At 41.7% G+C, this 22,285-nt stretch overlaps 1 protein-coding gene across 4 annotated transcripts in view; it reads left to right on the plus strand.

Moving 5' to 3' along the window:
- The window catches only part of LOC119161238 (cytochrome P450 4c3), a 162,344-nt gene extending 143,094 nt beyond the window's left edge, over positions 1 to 19,250 (plus strand). For all 4 annotated transcript variants that reach the window (XM_075879664.1, XM_075879666.1, XM_075879665.1 and 1 more), the window contains 5 exons: positions 3,723 to 3,938; positions 9,879 to 10,052; positions 10,116 to 10,182; positions 14,134 to 14,313; positions 18,742 to 19,250. In XM_075879664.1, coding sequence (XP_075735779.1) covers positions 3,723 to 3,938; positions 9,879 to 10,052; positions 10,116 to 10,182; positions 14,134 to 14,313; positions 18,742 to 18,911 — 807 coding nt within the window. In that variant the 3' untranslated portion in view covers positions 18,912 to 19,250. The remainder of the gene's footprint in view (positions 1 to 3,722; positions 3,939 to 9,878; positions 10,053 to 10,115; positions 10,183 to 14,133; positions 14,314 to 18,741) is intronic.
- The last annotated feature ends 3,035 nt before the right edge of the window (positions 19,251 to 22,285 follow it).

Raw genomic sequence — 22,285 nt, forward strand, 5'->3', positions numbered from 1 at the left:
AAGCACTGTTAATTTACAGATCCACCCCACTGATTGGTCAATATTCACGAGAAATGCATGCCTCTTCATCGTTGTGTCGATGTATTTTCATAATGTACGCGAAGAGAATTCTATTTCCACAATTAGAGCTGTTGGAGCTAGGAAAGAACATTCACACACCCGATGAAGCAATTCTTTACCTTCGAATACACTACTGGCGTGAAATATTTCTGTGGGACAGCTCGAAGCCACGCTCTATTCTGCGCGTTGTCACTTGGAAATGAATACGCGCAAACTTTTGGTCCATTGTCATAGTTTCCGCAGCACCCATGGGAACACAACACCGCCCCATGTAGCACGAACATGCAGTCGTTGCGATGCTATGCAATTCACAACGAATGTCACTTCGTGCATTAACACGTGTACGCCAAAAAAGAACCCTAACATGAACACGAAGAACACCAAATCTAGCGAGAACACACGGAACGAAGAACACATATTGTGGAGCAGCTTGACGAACACGCACTGACTTGTCTGGGCAAGCACACCTAAAACTACACAGAAAGCCGAGAACACAAATGCAGGCAGACTGCAGTGTCACCAGCCTTTTTTTCCAGTTCTTCTAAAGGGACCCTGGCGTGATGTAGCCCGTGGGGAAAGGAGGATGTGAACAGGCCCGAAAAGTTTTCAGAGGATGTTGGGAGAGGCATCTAAGACTATCGTTTTAATATAAAAAACGCTCTTGTGCACTATAAAATGTGTTTAGAAAAAGTTTATTCTATCGTGGGACGCAACGAACTTATGGACCGAGCGTCTATACAACAAGCACAGTAACAAACAAATGACAAAGCACAACATACATGAAACATTTAAACAAAAGTGTCCAAGTCCGTAGGGTGTCCCTAACACATGTTACTATTGACTACATACACTACATATACACACTAATCACAATATGGACAATGTACACGATGATATATGTACAGAATGTACAAGACTTGGTAAAGATGTTAGCAAGTATATACTTTCGCACGGATTAACTAGAATAGTCTACACATATCTGTGGAGTGAATCCTGATGATGGGGAAAAGTAGTGTGCATCGGATCATGAATCGTGGCCTTGTAGTTGGTTTTGGTTAAGAGCCTTTTATTTTGTGCTTGTTAACCTTCCGTTTTGTCAATTATTTTGATTGATGGGTGTATAAAGATCGGTGTTTTTACGGAGTTGTGGCTTTTTATTTTGCCTGTTCTAGTTAACAGTCTTTTGACAACCTTTTTTGTTGTCCATAGTTTTATCGATTGTACGAATATTGTGGCGTATTATGGTGCTTGGCCCTTAATAGAATTTTCTCAAGGGTAGATTTGTTTAAAATAACATCATTCAATAATTCACTGCTATATTGTGCAAAAGAGTGAAAGTTGTGATGTGTCAGTAGAGAACATGCGGTAAAGGGAAGGAATGTCAGACAAGTACGGGCAGTATGGCTGTTTATTCTTCGTCTCAAGACCTGCGGAGGCGGCGAAGCCCAGGCTGCCACCACGAGAGGGAAAGAAGAAGGAAAGTGTACACGGATAATTATCTCACGCGGACACAAAAACAAGATGTAATAAGTAATACACTTAAGTATAAGGCATAGTGTTCACGTCCGGTGTTGATGCGTATGAGTGATAATACGAACATAAACTTGGGTAAGCGAGTTTCCATGCTCGCCACATCTGCATATATAAGAACTTAGGAAGGGAATTTCCGGGCTCGTTTTTCTTTGATGGATTTGTGGGGTTTAACGTCCCAAAACCATTATATGATTATGAGAGACGCGCTCGTTTTTCTTTGCTAAACAAAACCTTAGTAAGAATTAAGAGACAGTCAAGCCAGAGAAAGTATAGTTGATGTTATTCGTAGAAATTCTGATTGAAATGTTAACAAATTAAAACGGAAAAAAAGGTTACTTGCCACCTGCAGCAGTTACGCTGTACATCTCGCTTTCAGTTGTCACGTCGATGCTACACCAAACGAGCTGCGGCCACGCTCGCTCTCCCTTTCACTTGTTTCGGTACATCTGCACAATTATATTTGATTCTCTACCTGTAATTTTTTCCTCTTTGTTGATCTTTTTACATTTTCTTTCATCTATTTCTTTTTCTCTCTGCCTCTTTCTCTCTTTAATACTCACTTTGCTTCCTCCTTTTTTCTATCTTTTCTCTATATCTGGTTCCTTTCGGTCTCTTGATTTCTCTACAGTAAGCGACACTTTGTCCATGCCTTATAAATTGGTGAATGAAAAAACCAAGTAGTCGCCATTATCAATCCTCTAGTGAGTGCTATTCGCTTGCTCCTGTGAAAGATGCAGACACCAATAGCGCGAAATGCACTGCAACTGCTGGACGCCATCGCTCCACTTATCACATGCTTTCACGCATCCATGCATTGAGCACACTGATAACAACACCATATCTTCACTGTGAGCAAGATATTGGGTGCTTGGGATTGCGCATACAGGTCGTCACCTAAACAACAGAAACGCTGCTCGTATTTCGCCACAAAACTCAGTCACGTCTGGGATGTCAAGCCTGGAAATGTTGTTACGCTGGCGGCATTAATGATATTTCTTTCCTTCTCTGTTTACTTTTATTGACCTTGCCCTTTTCACAGTACAGAGTAGCTAATCCAGTTCAGTCTGCGTTTACGTCCTTCTTCTTTACTCTCTCACATTTTCCCCTCTATCTTTGCGGTAGCGTTGTTCTGCTGAGCTAAATTAAGACTCAAGTAGAAAACGAAATGACTCTTGTCCGCAAACTTGCAAGTGTTTATTTGCTAACAACATATTCCCTATACATATGCACACATGAAAGGAGGAGATGCAAGAAAAATCATGACAATATACTTGAAAAAAAAAAAGGTGAGGCTGAACTGTGTATTTGCACTGTTCACCGACACCATCTTTTAAATGTCTGTAGTCATGATTTTTTCAGCCTCTCTCTTTTCATGTGTATGTATATATAGGACGTGTGTTGTTGGGAAATGAACTGTTGCAAGTTTGTGGACATCATTCTTCTCGTTTTCTATTTTAGTCTTAATTTAGCGCAGCAAAACAACACTACCGTAAAGATAGAGGGGAAAAAGTGAGAGAGCGAAGAAGAAGGAGAAGAGAGGTTAACCTGGGCTGAACCGGATTGGCTACTCGGCACTAGGAAAGGAGCAAGGTCAATCAAAGTAAACAAAGAAGGAGAGAAATATTATTAATGCCACCAACGTTGACATGACTTGTTAGCATATAAGTAGTTGCAGTTTGCAGACATTGCACTTGTGTCACAATTTAGACATTGCAATTGTGTCACAATTCAGCGTTGCAAAAAAATAATGCCATACCAAATAGCCCCCATAAAATTTTTATTGAACATTGCGGTAGCCTTACAAAAGGACTTTCTTGCTAAGAATTGAATTCACATCCTAATTCCCAATGGTATGGCCAACTTAGCGAAAAAGTGGGCAGATTGGTAAGTTAGGTAGGTTATTGGACGTGTATGGTGTTACGTGATAATATCTGGTTGACATTTCTTCTAAATCTCATTCTGACAACATAAAAGATGCCACTTTTCACCCGATCTGTGCACGTGTACTTCGTTGTACATTAAATGGTCCAAGCGTTTGAAGAAAATAAATGAATGAATGCAGTTCAAGCTGTCAGTTTTGAAGATTGCAAGCGATCTGTGCTTATCTGAAAACCATCTTTTATTGACAGGTCATCTCCAAAAGACGAGAAGAGATAATAAACGAAATACATGCGGCAAACAGCAAAAAGGACAACACACCTAAAATGGACGAAGACTTTCACCTTACGGGCCGGACGTTCAAGAGGTTGACCTTCATTGACATCCTGCTTCGTTACAGCATAGAGGTTGACTCTACCTTGACAACTGATGATATACGAGAAGAAGTGGATACCTTCATGTTCGAGGTAAGAGAGAAAGAGAAACTATTTCATTGCAGTGCTGGATATGTTTGTCTGGCTTTTCGCCTGGCATGCTGCTCCATGTACGGGTGATGAAACAGACAACGCAAGATGCTGTAGGTTGCGAAGACGGGAAGTTTTGACGCTGAAGATATCATATTTCACGTCAAACATTCTGCAAAACTTTCAAGAACTACCCGGATTTTATATAAACCACGTTTCCCTTGTTCAGCGCGGTAAGAAGAGTTTGATAAAGAAACTTTTCTGCGACATAAATACACAAGCCTTGGTGTACAAAATATCAGAATAAGATCATTTTACATAGCCCATAAACAAGATGAATCCATTGAGGGACCTCTTTTCGTAGGAAGCAAACGACTAATACTTCTCGTCACTCAGATTCCTACTTGACACCTGCGCATTGCAAAATTCCAGTTTCATTACTGCTTGTGTTCAGTTTCTTGAAGTCTCGATATTGATCGAGAATGTGCGTATTACTTGACAAAGTTAAGGAAACACAGCAGTTTAGTTATCAATCCAGCTGAACACATGCTTCAAGCGGATTGATCAATGTACATTTCGAAGAACTTCCCAACATTATATAGGGCGATAGTGGATGCTGAGTAAATAAAAAGGTAAAGCAGTCTGAACAAAATGCATCATAAAGAATGGTTTATTCTTGATCAGCGCAGCAGATATGTGCCAGTGTATAGGTGTTATAAAGAGAAGTGAATATTGTCAAGAAGAGAAAACAAGTATTAAGTAGCCGCAAAGTGAGTGACCATAGCTGTATTTTAAGGCCACCGTACCGTGGAACATTCTTTCACACATTTCTTTAAATTCACCTTTTCACTCAAGTATCTATAAAAGCCAAAAACTGTTTACAGTATTAGGAAGAACAATAATTTTTATCATGAGGTTAACTTTTTACAAAAGAAAGTTCATATTACAAAAAAAAGCGTGACGGGATATTACACTGGAGCGAGAGCCAAATTGATTGATTGATATCTGAGGTTTAACGTCCCAAAACCACCATATGATTATGAGAGACGCCATAGTGGAGGGCTCCGGAAATGTCGACCACTTGGGGTTCTTTAACGTGCACCCAAATCAAAGCACGCGGGCGTACAACAGCGAGAAACGACTTGCACTCAACAAACCAATATTGCGCGAATAACGGCGTCATTCTAACGCGATCTCCTCTCAACTGCACCAACGCAAATCTGACAGAATACTTTTTTTTTCACTCTAAAGGAAAGAGCACGTAAAAAGGGTTCTTTTTTTGTCGCCCGATATTATTTCTCGTCTGCCTGGCTTGCGTTTCTTTCTTTGAAAACTCACCGGAGAGTCGTGGGTGCGATAGGCGCTGTGGTGGCAGCATTAGGATTGAGGCGAAAAGCTAGTCACCGGAGCACTGTGCAATGTCAGTTCTCGTTAAAGAACAGCAGATGGTCGATATTTCCCGAGGCCTCCACTACAGTTTATCTCATTATACTCATACTGTGATTTTTGCGCTTGACGTGGCTGAAATCATCAATAATATTGCGTAAAGGTCGTTGGGGTGTATCAGTTGTTATGGTGTTCGGCTGTAGACCCGAAGGTCAAGGGTTGAATCCCGGCCATGGTGGCCGCATATTGATGGAGGCAAAATGGTAGAAGCCATGTACTGTGCCATGTCAGCGCACGTCAAAGAACACCAAAAGGTCGAAATTTCAGCAGCCTTCCCCTATATGGCCTCTTTCGTAATCATATCAAGGTTTTGGGACATAAAAGCCCAGATAATTTCAGTATGGGTATGGATGCATGGCGATTACTTTTCTTGCGTGGCCCTCGGTACTCGACCTTTTCTTTGTTTTTAAGAGGGACAACTATGCGTCAGAACTGCGCATATGCAATTCATTTGCAAATGAACAGTTGTCTTATTCAAGTGGCGTCAGCTTTAGCACGCCAGTTGAACGTCGTGAAACTTTAGCAGCTACAAATTTTAGGCAACACTTCTTTTATACACAGTATTGTTGCTTCCGTGAATGTTTGCTTGTGTTTTAACTTTTTCTTTAATATTCACCCTAGAGCAATGAAACTTGAGCTGTTTATGGAACTTGTTATGCTGACTTCAAATATATAATTACTTTTCTTGCAAGTTACACACTTTAGCTCTGAAACCTGACAAATTGAAAACCTTAACCCTTTTGCCCCCCTCTTTTCATCCCTAAAATTCTGTAATTTTTTACCATTCGTAGTTCATAATACTTTGAATAAAGTGTAGAGTGCAAATAACTAATTAGGAAGCGTATACAAAGTATGTAATACGCGTGAAAAATAATAGACGTATTTCACCCATATTTCACCCATATTTCACCTACCCATATTTCCCTACCAAAAAGCCCATATTTTACCTACCCTAGAAAAGGTATACATACAATTTTTATTACACAATAAAATATTGCAATTTAGAGTAGATAATTGCATTTGTCATACTTTGGAAAAATTTTGGGCGAAATTTCATGCATATCCGAGCACTAGAAGTGCCCGAAAAAGGAGGGGCACATTGGAAAAAATGGCAAAATTTGTGTTTTGAGAAAAACGAGTTTTAAAGTTAAAATTGAGTTTTTATTTATGAAATATATTAATAAATCAGATGCAATTTGCACACCAAAAAGAACAACCCTTCTTGTAGTGGGCACTGCGACTAAAATACGCTAGCATCATGAGTTTGTCCTTCTCGGTGTTTTCGAGCCGACTCCTCACAGACATTTCGCTCACAGACAGGGCCACAAAACACTTGCCAAACTTCCACTCTATCTGGCTGAGCCTTGTGCCAACTGCAAGATAGGAAGAAGTTCGACAGGACTGCGAAATCCAAACTAAGGGCAGTGTCATGCCATATTGCAGCCATGTTTGTGCCACATACCGTGGTATACATAATGGCAATGTCTTCCCTGCTAAGTTCTCTCACTGCGAGCTGTTTCGACCTCTCAAGATTGGCGCTGACGTCGTAGCCTATATTCCTTCAGAGCATGCCGCACAACGGCTTTCACTTGCGAGCCATGCCTTTTTTCATTCATAACGAAGATAATTACACGAGAAAAGCATTGTTCAGCTGCGCTGCTCGACGAGACATGGACCCCGCAAATAGGTTTCACAGCCCATACAGGCCCACAGCGGCCAATGGCGGTCCCCTATTCGTACCATGGGATACGCCAGTCGCGGTGCTCGAAAAACGCGCAGAAGAGTTAGTCTTTTTATTATTTCTTGCGCTGAATCAGTGAGAGAAACTGTTGTTATTTGAAGAGTGAGACTGGACTCTTCGACTCATGCGATCAACAATGGCTAGCGGCGGCGCATTATCGGCGACAAGGTGCTCGAAGACTGCGCACATTTGACCTTTTAACAGGCGCCTTGTGCTTTATAGATTAAATTTTAAAGCATTTCCAGTTATGTCTCGACCTGTATTATTTTTTCATAACAGTAGAGGTACTAATCTTATCAAAATTGGTGAAAATAAAACATCGGTAATTTTGAAAAAAAAAATTGCGTTTTTCGACCCGCATCTCCCCTTAAGTCATAGTGAAAGCAAAGTGTGCGAAAACATCTAAAATGACAATATCATCAACAGCAGAACCCACATACTGACAAATTAATGTAAATACACGAGAACACATGCGCCGCGAGTAGGACATTCGCAAGATAACCCCCATGACGTCAAACTTACCACCTACAATTATTAACTAGTAATCAAACTAGCTGCACTAAATAACAGAACCTTGCATGCATCAAAAGACGTAATAAAATACTTCTTGTCCATTTCTGTTTCATTCATAAAAAATAACCGCCTGACATCACTAGGGGGAATGGCGCGAGTGGTTCAAAAGTGCTATTTTTGCCTGGTTAACCTGGACAGGTCGTGCCATCTAGTGGGGCCCACTTGAAGCAAGCACGCCTGCCTTCTGGTGGTAATGGCAGAGAATTGTTAAATAGCCGTTGTTACGGCTGTGGCTCCCGCTATTTTTGTTCTGCTGCTACTATAGCGTCAGTGTCCGTACATTAAAGCTGGGAAACTTTGTGTACGGCAAAAGCGACATGAACGGTTCCACTCGAAAGAGTAATTTGAAGTGTGCCAACCAATGCGGACCACTGAAAGGTGCTTTTATTATAAAAAAAGTACTTCCTCGTCACAAAAGTAGCACTACGAGGCTTCTGAACAATTATTTCAGCAATCAACATCGGCTTAATATGACTTACGTATCCCCTAAAGACACGGAGTGAAGAGCGTGGTGGTTCTCTCAAAGATGATATGCCTTTTAGAAACCCTTAAAACTATTTGATGTAAGTGCTCTATCACATCGGAACATATTTTATCTGAGGTGATCTTGCTTGTGACAAGCACATATTTACTCCCGAAAAGAACCATTATTCCGTTCAGGCTTTCCCTGGTGTGGCACAAAAGAGTAAAGCAATATATATTTAAGCAGTTTGAATAGCCGTAAGTTTGCTGGCAGTGGCAGTGCACAGTAATGCTGGCACAATATTTACAGTAAAGTCAATCACCAAAGTTTGGTGCAATCATAGTGAGGGCACTAATTATTATACTCGAGTTACGCGCTAAATAAGATAGTCCTATTGTGAACTGCGATTGATGCTAGAATGTTCATCCCTGGAGTTTCATCACGCGTTCTGCAGTATATACAAGAGAGAAATTGAGACGACAGTCTGCATTGCAATAAATACAATTCACGGCCTTTAAAGCTTGAACCACGAATACTACGATTTTTTTGCTCATTTCGTTGTGAGGAGAACGGCTTTGAGTATCACTTCAGGTTACGAATCATTACAGTCCAATCTTAATAAACTCGCCCTTTGGTGTGACCAGCGGCAAATGCGAATTAACACCTTTCAAACTAAGGTCATGACATTTGCCATAGCATGTAAAACAGAACTGAACCAATATAAAATTCGAGGTGTCCTCATTGAAAATCTTTCTATGTTTAAATACCTCAGAATTCTTTTATCATCTGCATGAGCTATCGTGGGATGAACACATAGAAAGCATAACTAGTAAGGCATGAAAAACACTTGGATTTATTAAAAGAAACCTGTACTTGACGAACTCTACCACTAAAATGCTAGCGTACATTACACTTGTCCGTTCAAAGATTGAGTGAATATACATCCATCATCTGGAACCCACATCACTCATATATAATCAATTAACTAGAATTAATACAAAATATAGCGGCAAGATGTATGCCCAAGCAGTATTTTTCAAACTACAGCATTACATATATTAAGCATTCACTTTCATTATACCCCCTTTTAAAAACACAGACGTTCATCACTGTTGTCACAATTTTAAACATTTTATCATAGTAATTCTTGCTTTCGAGAAGCCCCCATAAACACACTCTATATTTCCAAACGTATTGATCACCAATTCAAAATACAGCCTTTCATTTCACGCACAAACATGTATCAACAATCGCCATTACTTCGAGCCACACATCACTGTAACACACTACCGGGGGACACCGCTTCAATCATTGATCATGCCGCTTTTGTAAACAAGTTGTATATTTTCTTGGACATAATAATTACCTATTTATGCGTGTTACTATGTGCATGTATGTGTTTATTTAAATTCTTCTTTCATTGTTATTGAATTTTATGGCAATTTTCTGTATATTTATTCATACTTTTTCGCACTATAGCCATTTCCCTCTTATTTAGTTTTCATTCATGTCACCAATTTTTACCATTTTGCATCTTTGTCTGCGGAACTGTATTTTACTTTGTTTACCATTTTAATTACACAATAACGATGTTTGATTTGCAAATTCATTGTACAAATAAAACCCCTCCATATATTGCCTGACTGGGCTTTCAGAGTTTATGTGAAGAACAAAAAAAAAACAATATCACACAAGCTCTGACGCCTGTCATGCATTGCAGGGACACGACACAACTGCCATGGGCATTGCTTGGTCACTGTATATGATTGCATCACACCACCACGTTCAAGCGAAAATTCACAAAGAATTGGATAGCGTCCTACAAAGTGACCTCGATGCTGATATAACCTTAGAAAAAATTAAGGAACTCAAGTACTTTGACCGTGTGCTCAAGGTAGGTGGGAATTTAAATACAAAACCATTGGACTGACGAAGGAGTAAATTACCTTCTTTAAAGGAGTGCCAACGCCTATTTCCATCAGTTCCGGTCATCGGAAGAGCGACATCCGAAGATATTAGCTTAGGTAAGTTGACTTCCTGCCCCGAACACGAGCCATGTGCTGCATTGTGTGTGTACGAATTGCATTTATTCGCAAACTGAAGCGATGAGAAACTGTTAATCAGTGACTATCGATTGAGTCACGCTTTTGAACACGGGAACTGTGGCCGTCAAAGACACACATGCATTCGTTATCAGCATGTATTACGTCTGCACTTTGCTCCCTCTTGCCCGACCACACAAGTGGGTTACGAGAAGAGCAAGATCGAAAAATAATGGAGGAAGGAGGCGAGAAAAAGAAAGGACCGTAATAGGCTATCGAGAGAGGTTGGCGTGTCAAATAGTTTGAGGAGGTAAGGGCGGATTGAGGGATTTGTGCTCAATCGCCATTCAGCCGATGTTCAGAAAAATTATGCCATTGATTTCGCCATAAAATTTATCAGTGAGTAGAAATTCAGCGTGGAAATGTTATGTTAAGAATGACCGAGAATTCTTATATAAAAGGTTACCATCTGGTCGGTTTTCGTTGTGTAACTCTATATCGGATAGATTGAAGTGATGTAGTGACTTGTACGTGTGCACAGCTTTACTCATGTTCACAGCAGCTGTGACAGCGGACCTGATCTACCGTTCATCTGTTAATAATAATAATAATAATAATAATAATAATAATAATAATAATAATAATAATAATAATAATAATAATAATAATAATAATAATAATAATAATAATAATAATAATAATAATAATGTTATTACTATTACCCCCACACCCATATTAACACCGTCTTACATTTATTCACATATAAAAAATAAAAGCACGAGTCCTAGCAAGATCAAAACATACATTCAATTGAATAGAAACAAGTGTTGATACAGTATAGCGTATCAACACTTAACGATAAATAATCAGCTTTTGCTGTGTTTGGGCAGTATACTGCTTAAACAGAGCAAAATCTCATAAATTCGACCTCAATTGACAAGGAATATCGGATAGTCCAGATATATTCGTTAGTTCCTGCTGGCATATTCTATGTTGCATAGCATGAGACTCCTGTTAATTCGGTCATATGTGGCTGCAACACGGTTATGTCGGACAATCCACGAAGCACACCAAGCACAAAGCGCCGCAATGATGCGGCGCAAGCGGATGTAAAAGGTATTGGCAGAAAGGTGGAGCGGCCGTGGGCTTTCAGGAAGGCGTTGTCGCCATGTACGACCACGTTGTTGGTACATAACTCAGTTTCCTAAGAGGGGACGCTGGCGCTGCAATCGTTCAGCGACCGTGGGAATCATGTGTATGACATACATAGATTTGCCTAGTCTTCGTGCTTGCGGGCGGCAGACACCCTTGTGGCTTCGTTTATTGCTGCGTTTTGGTTTTGTTTCGAAGGAAAGAACAAACCGTTGTTCACTTCGTTATCCGTTTTGAAGTGGTAAGCCTAAAATATTAGGGTGGTGAAGCGTACCTGCTGAGCATTTGCCACTTGTTGTTTCGTGACAAAGCAGCTTCAAGCCACGCGAAGCCAGAACAAACGTATTGTACGAAGGCTAGGCAAATCGATGTCGTACGCATAGTTCCCATGTGCACTGAAGTGCTATACGTTCCAGCTTCTTGCGGCCAAGTTCACATTGTGAACAATGGAAGCGCAATGCTCGAGGCCTGTCTACTGTGCGATGTCAGTGCACGTTAAGAAACACCAGACGGTCACGATTTCCAGAGCTGTCCCCTACGGCGTCTCTCATATTCATATTGTCATTTTAGGATGCAAAACAACAGATAATAATATTATCACGTCGTGAAAAATATCGCAAATAAAGAATATTGTCGCTTTCGCACTGCTCTAATGCTGAATAGTAACTGGGTTTACGGTTTGACGTAACAAAAATGTGTGCTTCATTGTTGAATGAACACTTTTGTTAATTCGGTTTATGGTTGATTTGGATGGTTTTGATGGTATTGTGTAATGTGAACTAACTAGCCATTACTGTATAACATTTGGGAGGGCAAAGATATGCACTTGCTTTAATTTTTCCTAACCCCTGCTCTTTTCAGGCACTTTTTATTTCCTGAAGCACGTATCATGCAAGAGATTGTTCAAACCATGTGCTGTTTCATAGGCGACAAAACGCCACCAAACAAAGTTTGACAATATAAACAGTGGGATATTAATGGCTAAATCATCCATGCTGCAGGCCGCCTCGCCTTAGTTCTACAAGGAAGAATAACTGCTCCCTATAGACAAATTTCGCCGGAAACACGCCACGAAAATGCGGTGGTGCTGTTGTCGAGCGTTTGGTTTCGCTTGGTAGGCAAAAGCCGCGGAGCCTACCACAGTACTTTAACGAACTTTAACGGTGCTTTGCACGGAAAGGCACAAGAAAGATGGACCAGGTCTTTTTTTTTCTGTTGACGAAAACCTTCGCCAATTAGCCGCAGCTGTGAAACGCGAGAACTTGCCTTCGACGCCACTTTACCGGTTGTGTTTTGGAGCGGCTTACCCCTGAAAAGCAATTAGCTCTTTCAAGCATTGAAATAAGCCATGTAATTACGCTTTTTAATAACCGTGGAGGCGTTTCAAGCACGTTTACCTCAACGCACGTTAACTTTCTTAATAGCATTGTCATATGACCGTAGGGCCATATGACAATGACATTTTTTGCGGTTGCCATTCTTGATATAACTGCAAAAGTCTTCGACACTTCAAAATAATATCGCCATACTGACGAGAACCAAAGGTGTCCCTCTGTCATCGAGCCAACGATCGAGCATGTGTTTCTTTCTGCGTAGGTATGGTTCACTAAATTAGCTTCGAACGAAAGAGTGACTTAGATATGGTTTTTATTATTATACGCAACTGTGATGACACACCTGAAACAAATGCCCATTTTGGCTCTGGTGTGCTTCACTAAATTTTCACGTCTGTGTGAATTCACAGAAAACTATCATGCAAGAAACTTGCCCAGTCGTACGCATTTCGCAGCGTCGGCTTGAGCGTACGAATTGAGCCGCGGACATTACAAGTATGTAACCGCATTGTCCACAGCATGTTGTTGAAGCGTTATCGCAAGCGTGTTACGGATTTATTTATGTATTTATTTCCATTCACCCTCAAGGCCAGAGGCAATAAAGAGGAGAGTGGTTACAAAGATACAGGTCAAATACGAAATTGATTGAATCAGTACAGGCTTGTTAGGTTCCTGGGTAAACAATATTTGCTAGTGCGGTACGAAAAAATTGGATGAAAGTGTCACTGAGGTCGCTCTGGTCATTTGCATGAATAACTTCTCTGGCACATTTATTATATAAGAGGAGTTGCCATGAAATTCATGGCCACGTATTTTTACACTGCGCATTTGCACATTGTACTCTAGAGCCTCTTGCTGAATTGAGTGTGTCCTTGCATTAGTACAAATTAAAGTGTACACGTGTGACGTAGGCTGCAGCAAGGACGATGATATTTTGCGAATGAGCTACATTTCCGCAGTTAAGGTAACTCATATGTTTCATGAGGTGCTCAAAGCCAGAGATACACGTCAAAATAGCTCACATGTTCATTTCAGAACCCCTCTACAGTGACTGCAACTTCCTGTGTTGCGGACGCCGCTTGTAAACATGTGAGAGGCGTCCCGACGCGCTGCTCTCGAAGGCAGTTTGCGCACCTGCTCCGCTCGTCATCGCGCGTAATAGTGGCTGGTGGCGCGCTTTCAGCCTAGACGACTAGGCGGAGCCAACACGCCGTGACGTCACTCAGTGCCTACCGTGTTTACAAATATAGAATAGGAATATACCAATAAATATTACTATTCTGAGAACTTCTCTTTGATAAGTCGTATAGGCATGTAGCAATATATTTATCTAAATTAAATGTTCAGTATTTCTACATGCTTAGGTGGAATATTTCTAGTCGGTTTGCATAAGTTTTAAATGATTTTCTAGTTACGAATAACCGAGCGTAATATTTCCTCCGTGCAGGTAAACACGTTGTTCCAGCGGACAGTGACGTTGATATTTTCATATACGCTCTTCATAGAGACCCAAGTGTGTTTCCAGATCCCGAAGTCTTCGACCCCGACAGGTTTCTACCGGAGAACGTTGTACACCGGCACCCGTACGCGTATGTGCCCTTCTCTGCGGGTCCCAGGAACTGCATAGGTAAGGCCTTGTACTTCCTTCGTTACGAAATGGCTGCGTCAACGTCGTAAATCACACCGGTGACGATGCTCGGGCTAATCGGTATGTAGGAGTGGACGTTTATACCACCCATCTCTGTGACGTTGCGTAGACCGTTCAGTGCGATAGCATGCAAAACATCAATTGCCATGAAATTCTTACGCGGGTTCAGTCTGATTTGAATAATTTCATGTGGCACTAGTCGCTCGATCCGCGCCGAAACAGATTGCCCGTTGAAGCGCTTCATGTTGCCGTTGGACTCAGTAGGAACGAAGATGATGGTGTTGGCATCTGTCCCTCGCGGAGCTCGTTCATTCGGTGTGTTCGGGGATGAAGAGGTCCTGGAATTACGTCTTTTCATCTTTCGGCTCGTTACAACTTCGAAGCCATCGTCAGATGGCCTCTCACCTGTCAGTGAGTAGACATCAGTGTCCTTGCTGTCACAGTCGGATCCCGTACGTTTCGTGGTCGTGGCCGTCATGGTCGCTGGAGGACTTGGTAGATATCAGAAATGATCCTTGTACATCGCTGATGGCCCCTCACCTGTCAGGTGACGGGACATCAACAAGGTTTTTCGTTTGCGTAGCTCACGCTGCGTGAAAATAGATTTTAGAGGCAACTCTCTACCTTCGCACGTTAAGGTGGGCCACTACAGACACTCTGTAAGACCGTATGTGCTGAAGCCGCTGCAGTGCCTCAACTGCATGAAGCGTATGCAAAGGCAAGCGAGTATGCTCTCGCTGTGCTAAAATTGAAGGTAAACAGCACGAAAACAGAAGACATATAAATAGAAAGACCCAGGACGAGCGCTGTATACCTTGAACAATAAAACGTTACCAACTTGCCTAATTTTCAATACTACTCAGTGCTGAAACTCATTCCGCGGCCACTTGTAAAGCCACTGTTCTCAAGTGTTCCAATTCAAACGAACCTCGCGAAGTGTCCTCAAAAAACAGTCCAAAAATTAAAAAAAAAGACAGCTGTGTTGAGGCGAATGACGAGAGACCATATATCGCATCGCGAGGTCACGGCAACCGTAAGAATTCGGCGCCATCGACGCCGACATTCATCAGGAAAATCCAATGACCCTGCATCCGCAGCGCCCATTTGACACCCTGCTTCACCATCTCCTTCTCCACCCGGATTGTACTCGGCTGGTACGCAGCAAAATGCAGAGAAAAGCGTGGTTTCTGCGGATTCCACTGTGCGTACATTGCCAAAGCCGCATTCATATCAATGAGCGATAGTTGTCACTAACAAGGACACAACTGACACAGTTTGGCCTCCGGCAATAGCTGAAGTCGCAGCGATATGCTTATCTACAGCACACCTTGGCCACGCCAAAAGACAAACCTATTCTAATAGTTCTTCGATCACTGCTCGACACACGTCAAGTGTTCGTCGGCAGGCCGAAATCGCCACACACTGAAGCCGCACAACAGGTACTGAATGTTCTACGTCCAGTGCTTGCAAGCCTTCAGTAGGCACCATGAACCGACGACTCAAAGTGGAACGTGATACGCCTTAAGTCCTGCGTCCACTGCTATCAAACTACGCAGCAGTCTAGTTTTAGCTCACCTGTATTTTTATCTTCTATTTTTCTATCTCTCTCTTTTTATCTCTCCGTCCCCTTCCCCAGTGTAGGATAGCAAACCGGACGCTCACCTGGTTGGCCTTCCTGCCTTTCCTTCCTCTACCTCCTCCTCCTCCGTTGAATAGACATGCACGGGAACATACCAACCATCACTATGCCAAACCAAAACACTCGTGAATCATTAGACAATACACATGCTCCCTATAATTATCGTTTTCCTTTTTTTCTTCCCTTTCTACCTTATTATTCATAGCAGAGCGCACAAAGTTACTCTATATTGTAAAGAAAACTCATAAGTGAAGGATTTGTACCAACGTTTCAACAAAGGGACTTGTCTTGTCCATGAATAAAACTGGACTTTTAGTTGCAGCCTCGAAAAAGAGTCAGAATTTCGAAACGTCGGCTCCACTACACAACCCTCATTTCCAAAATGTTTTGATCGCAAGCTTCAATATTCCACTCTTCCTTTTGTTATGCCTCTCAATGCGTCCTAGTGTTAGCGTTTCGCAAGGTATATCTACCTATCAATTTTATTACTTCACAAAAATTATTACTTCGCAACCGCAGGCCACTGGGTGTATTAGCCACGTTTTCAAAATTATAACCATAGTTATTTTTCAACCAGAAAATTAGCTTGATCAGTGGCACTAGAATGAAGAAATTTTCTTTTTACTTTTACTTTTACTTTTACTTTTACTTTTCTTTTTACTTTTCTGGGTAGCATGAAATTGTTGGCAGCATTTAGACTGCAGCAGAGCTTGACGATGTGAAGGTATCACTATTTAAATGATATTACAAGCCGTGAAGCACTGAAGAGCATCATGTGTTCATGGAAAACACTTCCTGCGTAGCACACACATGTTTATAAATATTACTTCGGAAAGTGAATGAGCCAATGGTCATCGCCGTGGCGAAATCGTCAGCCTGCATGTTCAATGCGGATGTTATTGATTTGTATCCCCGCGTCAACGGCAAGTTGTTTGGTCATCCACAATCTCTTCCGTTTGGTTTATATATAACTTCAATTCAATTAAAAATTACAAAGTAACTGCCCCCAGGCTTTCATTGGCTTTATAGCCTGTTGACCTCATGGAGTAGCGTCTAACAGGAAGCGAGACTCTCGATTTACGATCCCTCTTTTAGGTTATCAGCCGTGGAAGGTGTTCCATACACCTTCGCCTTGGGATGGTCATTTCAGATACCGTGCACGGCTCCTTGGAAATTTTTTTAAAATATTATATTTTACGTCGCTTTATGCGAGACGAAAGCACACGTTAAAGGAGCATTCGTCAGCGTGGAAAAAGTAAAATTATGAAGAAATAAATTATCATTGCATTGATCAATCATTTCCACTTACTTTTGCCAAATCGAAAATCGAATGCCGAAAAGTGGAGCTGAAGCATGAAATGAACATGCACACTATTTTCGTGTAGCTCGGAAAACGTGCAGCACCTACAGGGGGCGCGGCAGTGCATGGCACCTATGCGCCGCCAGCGTCGTGAGTTGCGACTTGCGGCCCCTTCAGTTTCAACTGGCGTGCAATGAATCGTCATCTCTCTCCGTCAACTACGCCCGCGTTGTATGCAAGTGCATGTGCGCGAACGTGACAGGCTTCATGAAATGGGTAGGCTTCCAGAAAGTTAACAGTGCATGATTTGTTCGCGGCCCACCAAAAATGGACGACTGCTATTTCATACACACGAACTCGTCCACTGCTTGGAAAGGCTACATATACTGTTTTGGTTACCAACCAGCCTGACCCTCAGCTGGATTTAAGATGAAACACTTCCCTTTTTTCATTTCTATCACTACCAAGTGATTATATGTACCCGCATCTCTTTCTAACACTGGCCAGATCCTAGTGGATCACCGCAGGGGCAATGGTCCAACTGGCTACTGAAGGGAAGTCTGTTCGTTTGCGCTCCTTTCTCGAAAAAAGGCGGCGTCCGCATTTTCGATGGCGGCGAAAATGCTGGAGGCCCGTGGGCATGCTTAGGTTTAGGTGCACGTTAAAGCACCCCATGTGGTCGAAATATCCGGAGCCGTACACTACGGCGTCTTTTATATTCACACGCTGGTTTTGGGACGTTATACGCAACACTTGGTTATATTAATATTATACTTTCTTGAAATAGCGCTCACTGCTGATTGGACGTGAGTGCATCTTATATTGCCTTTCTCGGCAAATTCTATGTACCACTTCTCTTTGTGTATCTGCGTTCTCAGAAAGTATCTTGGTCTAGGGAACCCTTAGCAATGGCACTCTACATTTCAAGTAATCCGCATAATATTCCCAAATAACCTCATGTACCTGCACCAGACACGCCAGTTTTAACACCTTTACCACTATCTCTGCCAAATAGTTCACCCTTTCATTGCGTGCAGCGGAACATGCTTACCTCTTCGCTTTGCGTAGACACTGAGCTGTGTGCCTTGTCGTATCTGTCGCGAGCTTTCTTTTCGCTTTATTGTTTGACACCTTCATCCGCTATGCTTTTAAAAGAAATAGTCTCGTTTAAACAATTTGCAGGGCATGCATTAAATGAATGAGTAAGTCGAAGTCATCTATCAAAACTTAAAGTTATCAAGCTATAAAAGACCGGACTTTCACCTGCTTACTCAACTTGGAGCCATGATTTCAAGGTCTCCGTGTAGCCAATATGGGTATAGCATGCGAATTTTTCGACGTCATGGAGTGTGGCCGCAATCAGAATAATGGTACTTTGGCCGAAGAAAAGGAAGTAAGGTGGTTTTATAAAACCACTGACCGATAGCTCTTCGGTAAGCTCCAGTGTGGATTTCTTTTTATTTTGCAGGTCAGAGGTACGCTTTGATGGAAGTTAAAATCATCGTCGCCACCATTCTTCGGCGCTTCACCCTGGAGGCCGTTGATCAGCGGGACCAGCTGATGTTGGCATGTGAACTTGTGTTGAGGCCTCTGAATGGACTCAAAGTTTCATTTACACCACGCTCAAGGAGCATCTGAACACATGCTAGTTGCTTCATTGCTGTTAACCTTGAGCTGTGGCAGCAGCCACTGTCTGGCTAGTTTATTTAGTGAGAACCACGACAAAGGTACGATAATTAACTCGGGAGTGACATGACGCACTACCGGCCTCCATGCGCTTACGGCAGTATGAATGAAGATATACTCACTTTCTTTAGCATTTGCACAGCAATGGCACTGTTGTATTGATACCAGAGATCAATTACACACGTATTGTTCTCAATTGTCGGCTTACAAGGTCATGTTCTCTCTATATTCATGATATATCAAACGCAGAGTGAATAAACAATACAACAAAAGTTTTGTGGCAATCGAGAACTGTGTAAATTGCACTGATTTATTGGGTGCTGGTAAGCGCAACATTATTTAAATTGGCGTAAATTTATGGGTATGGCTGCGATCGTGTATAAAACTTGGTTTGAAGTTTTCTGGCTTTATGTACACCTTATAACAAAGAACACATGAACGTTGTCAATAGTTTTGTGGCATAGCGTAGTGGTTTGAAGTATCACACAAATTAGCCAGATTGCTTTTGACTTACCATGCTGCTGGTAAGTTCTCGGTGTGGAGATGTGATCATTCCGTCATAGTGCTAAAACTCTTGGAGGTCGAAATGCTAGTGTTGAAAGAAAGAGTGGTTTTACGCTAGTGGTCGTCTGTTCCGTTTTTGCCATTGCTTTTTCTCGACGAGGCAACATTTATTCGGAACCAAGACTTCATTAATCAGTCTTTATCCATACTACGCCTACCACATCGCGTACAGTGCATCACTTTTTAAGCTTAAAGCAAGCAACCATATGCTGTAGGCCTATTACTACATTGAAGTGTGCTTGTGAAGATCAAACATTCATAACGAAGTGAAAATGGCCAGAAGGCAAACATAAAGACATTTTGTCACAACAATTTTCTAGGTTCACTTCACAGAAAACCTTTATGGAATGACTCTGCAATACAAGTATCTTTAATGACAATGGTAGCGCAAGGAAACGTGAAACAAGAAATAACATGGAGACACACACAGACAGCGCTACCTGTGTGTGTGTGTGTGTGTGTGTGTGTGTGTGTGTGTGTGTGTGTGTGTGTGCGCGCGCGTGTGTGCGTGCGTGTGTGTGTGCGTGTGTGCGTGTGTGTGTGCGCGCGTGTGTGTGTGTGTGTGTGTGTGTGTGTGTGTGTGTGTTTGTGTGTGTGTGTCCCGCTTCCATGCGCTACCATTGGTATTCAAGTATGCCTTACCAACTAGCCCGCCTTGCAACTTCACACAAGAAAATCATGATGTCCTTTTTGTTCCCCGCCTTAACATTCAAACAAACCCGACTTATTTTACCATTTCTTTATTAGTATTTTGCCTTATGTATGTGTCTTTTATATCTAATAGTAATTAAAAAAACGCCACGCCTGTGCGGAAGGCGCAGCACAGTCACAGCGAAAGCTAGAAGAGTGGCCTTCCAGAGCCTTTTAAAAACACTCATTGGGTAACTACTGCAAGCACACTTGATTGTTACCCACGGGAGCATTGATAATAAGTTTTTTGGGTTAGCATGCTATTTTTCGACATTCTTCTGCGAAGTGTGGTATCCGCTAAATACTTGCAGGGAATTTTGTGCCAATTGTTTATGCAGTGGCCGACGACGATGAGGAATTATGACTGAAGTGGGCATGCACCACGGTTAAAATATTTATTTATTTATTTGTTTATTTATTTATTTATTCATACCTTCACGGCTTACAAGAAGCAATATAAAGGGGAGGTGCTAAGGTAGAATAATACATGCAAAAGTTATGTATAATACAACGAAATATAAAGCAAAAAATAATATTACAAAAGAGAATAGAATAGTGTAGGTAATCAAGCACAAACTGTAACAAAGGAAATATATTTATACATCTGTTCAGGAAAATACGACGCAAGATAAAAAGAAAATCAATTATCAGAGAATGGCAGTGGATAATAAAATAGAAGAATCAAATTATGTACTTTGGTGCATAAATATAGCTACAAAAACTACACAAGAAGAGAAAGGAAGACATACCGGATATCAAGAATGACAAAAAAAGGAATACAAAGTACCAGAGAAAAACACAATAACATAGTGACTAAAAACAACAAAAAAGATGTAGCATAAAAAGTAAGAGGCAAATGAACAATAAATCACAAATGAAGTAGTGAACCAGTGAAGCAATAACAAGCTTTTGTATTGGGTTGGACCATTGTATGGTCCACCCGTTATGCTATTCGCATTGTGCGACCACTGGTTGTTCTTTCGCTCTTTTAAAACGCTTTATAGCCATAATAACGTGATTGCTTTCCCAAAATCAAGCCTGCCTAAGGCAAGTTTGCCAACAAGTCACTAACACCAGCGTTACATTTTGAAGCATATAATTAGCTTTAAACGGTGTTTTGTAAGACACCGCGGTGAAGGTCCATTCGAGTCACTTTGATATAACGAAGACCACGGATAATTGAAATAATGAAGCACGGTTACGTGAGAGTGTGATGTCTTTTTTTTATCTTTGAGTGTCTGCTTTCGCAACAAGCGAGAACCAGCGCTTTTCATGAGGATGATTTGTCTCTACTCGAGCATGGTAAGGTGTTCCGGTGGGGAAGCCAAGGTAATAGCCTAACGTAAATAACCACCACAAACTCGCGCCTTCATGAACGCTTGATCAGATCGTCTAATGTGCAGGCTATCCGTCTTCGTGTCCTTGAACAAAAAGTTTCGCGAAAACTGCATTTCTAATAAGCAATACTTACGTGAACCAAGAGATTGCCTCACGGTGGAAACGCTGCCCAGCGCTCTGCTTAACCGTCCACCACTCTTGTTCACCTCCCATCGTTTTTCAATAGACCACCCGCTACTCTGATTGACTTCTTTGAAATGCGCACCTGCGGAACCAATAAATAGCAGCTGTGTGTGCGCAACGCCCGCGAGCCATGCCTCCTTCCACCTGCTTACGTTAAAATGAAGCCGAGTTGTTTTAAAGATTACCCACTATAAATGGTGCCGTCAGTAAAACTCAAGCGCCGTTGCTACGCGTTTGCTATGCTCTTCACAGATGACGCAAATGCGCAACAAGAAATGAAATATGAATGTGTGTAGAAACTTAGGAAGTGAGACAATGTGAAATTCATAAACAAACATGCCATTTCTTCTCTTCCCTCCTTCTATCTCAATATGTCCACCCCTAAAAAAGAGAATTTCTATCTTCTGACGGAAAATCTCAATACACGTGCAACTCAAGACTGTGACCTCACACAATCGAATTCTATTTACCAATATAATAGCAGCGATTTGGAGGCTTCCATGATTCTCAGCCATTAGGCAGCGTGAATATTCGAAAGCTCTGTGTTCGGC

Source organism: Rhipicephalus microplus, chromosome X (genome assembly GCF_043290135.1).
Source record: "Rhipicephalus microplus isolate Deutch F79 chromosome X, USDA_Rmic, whole genome shotgun sequence".
NCBI lineage: Eukaryota > Metazoa > Arthropoda > Arachnida > Ixodida > Ixodidae > Rhipicephalus > Rhipicephalus microplus.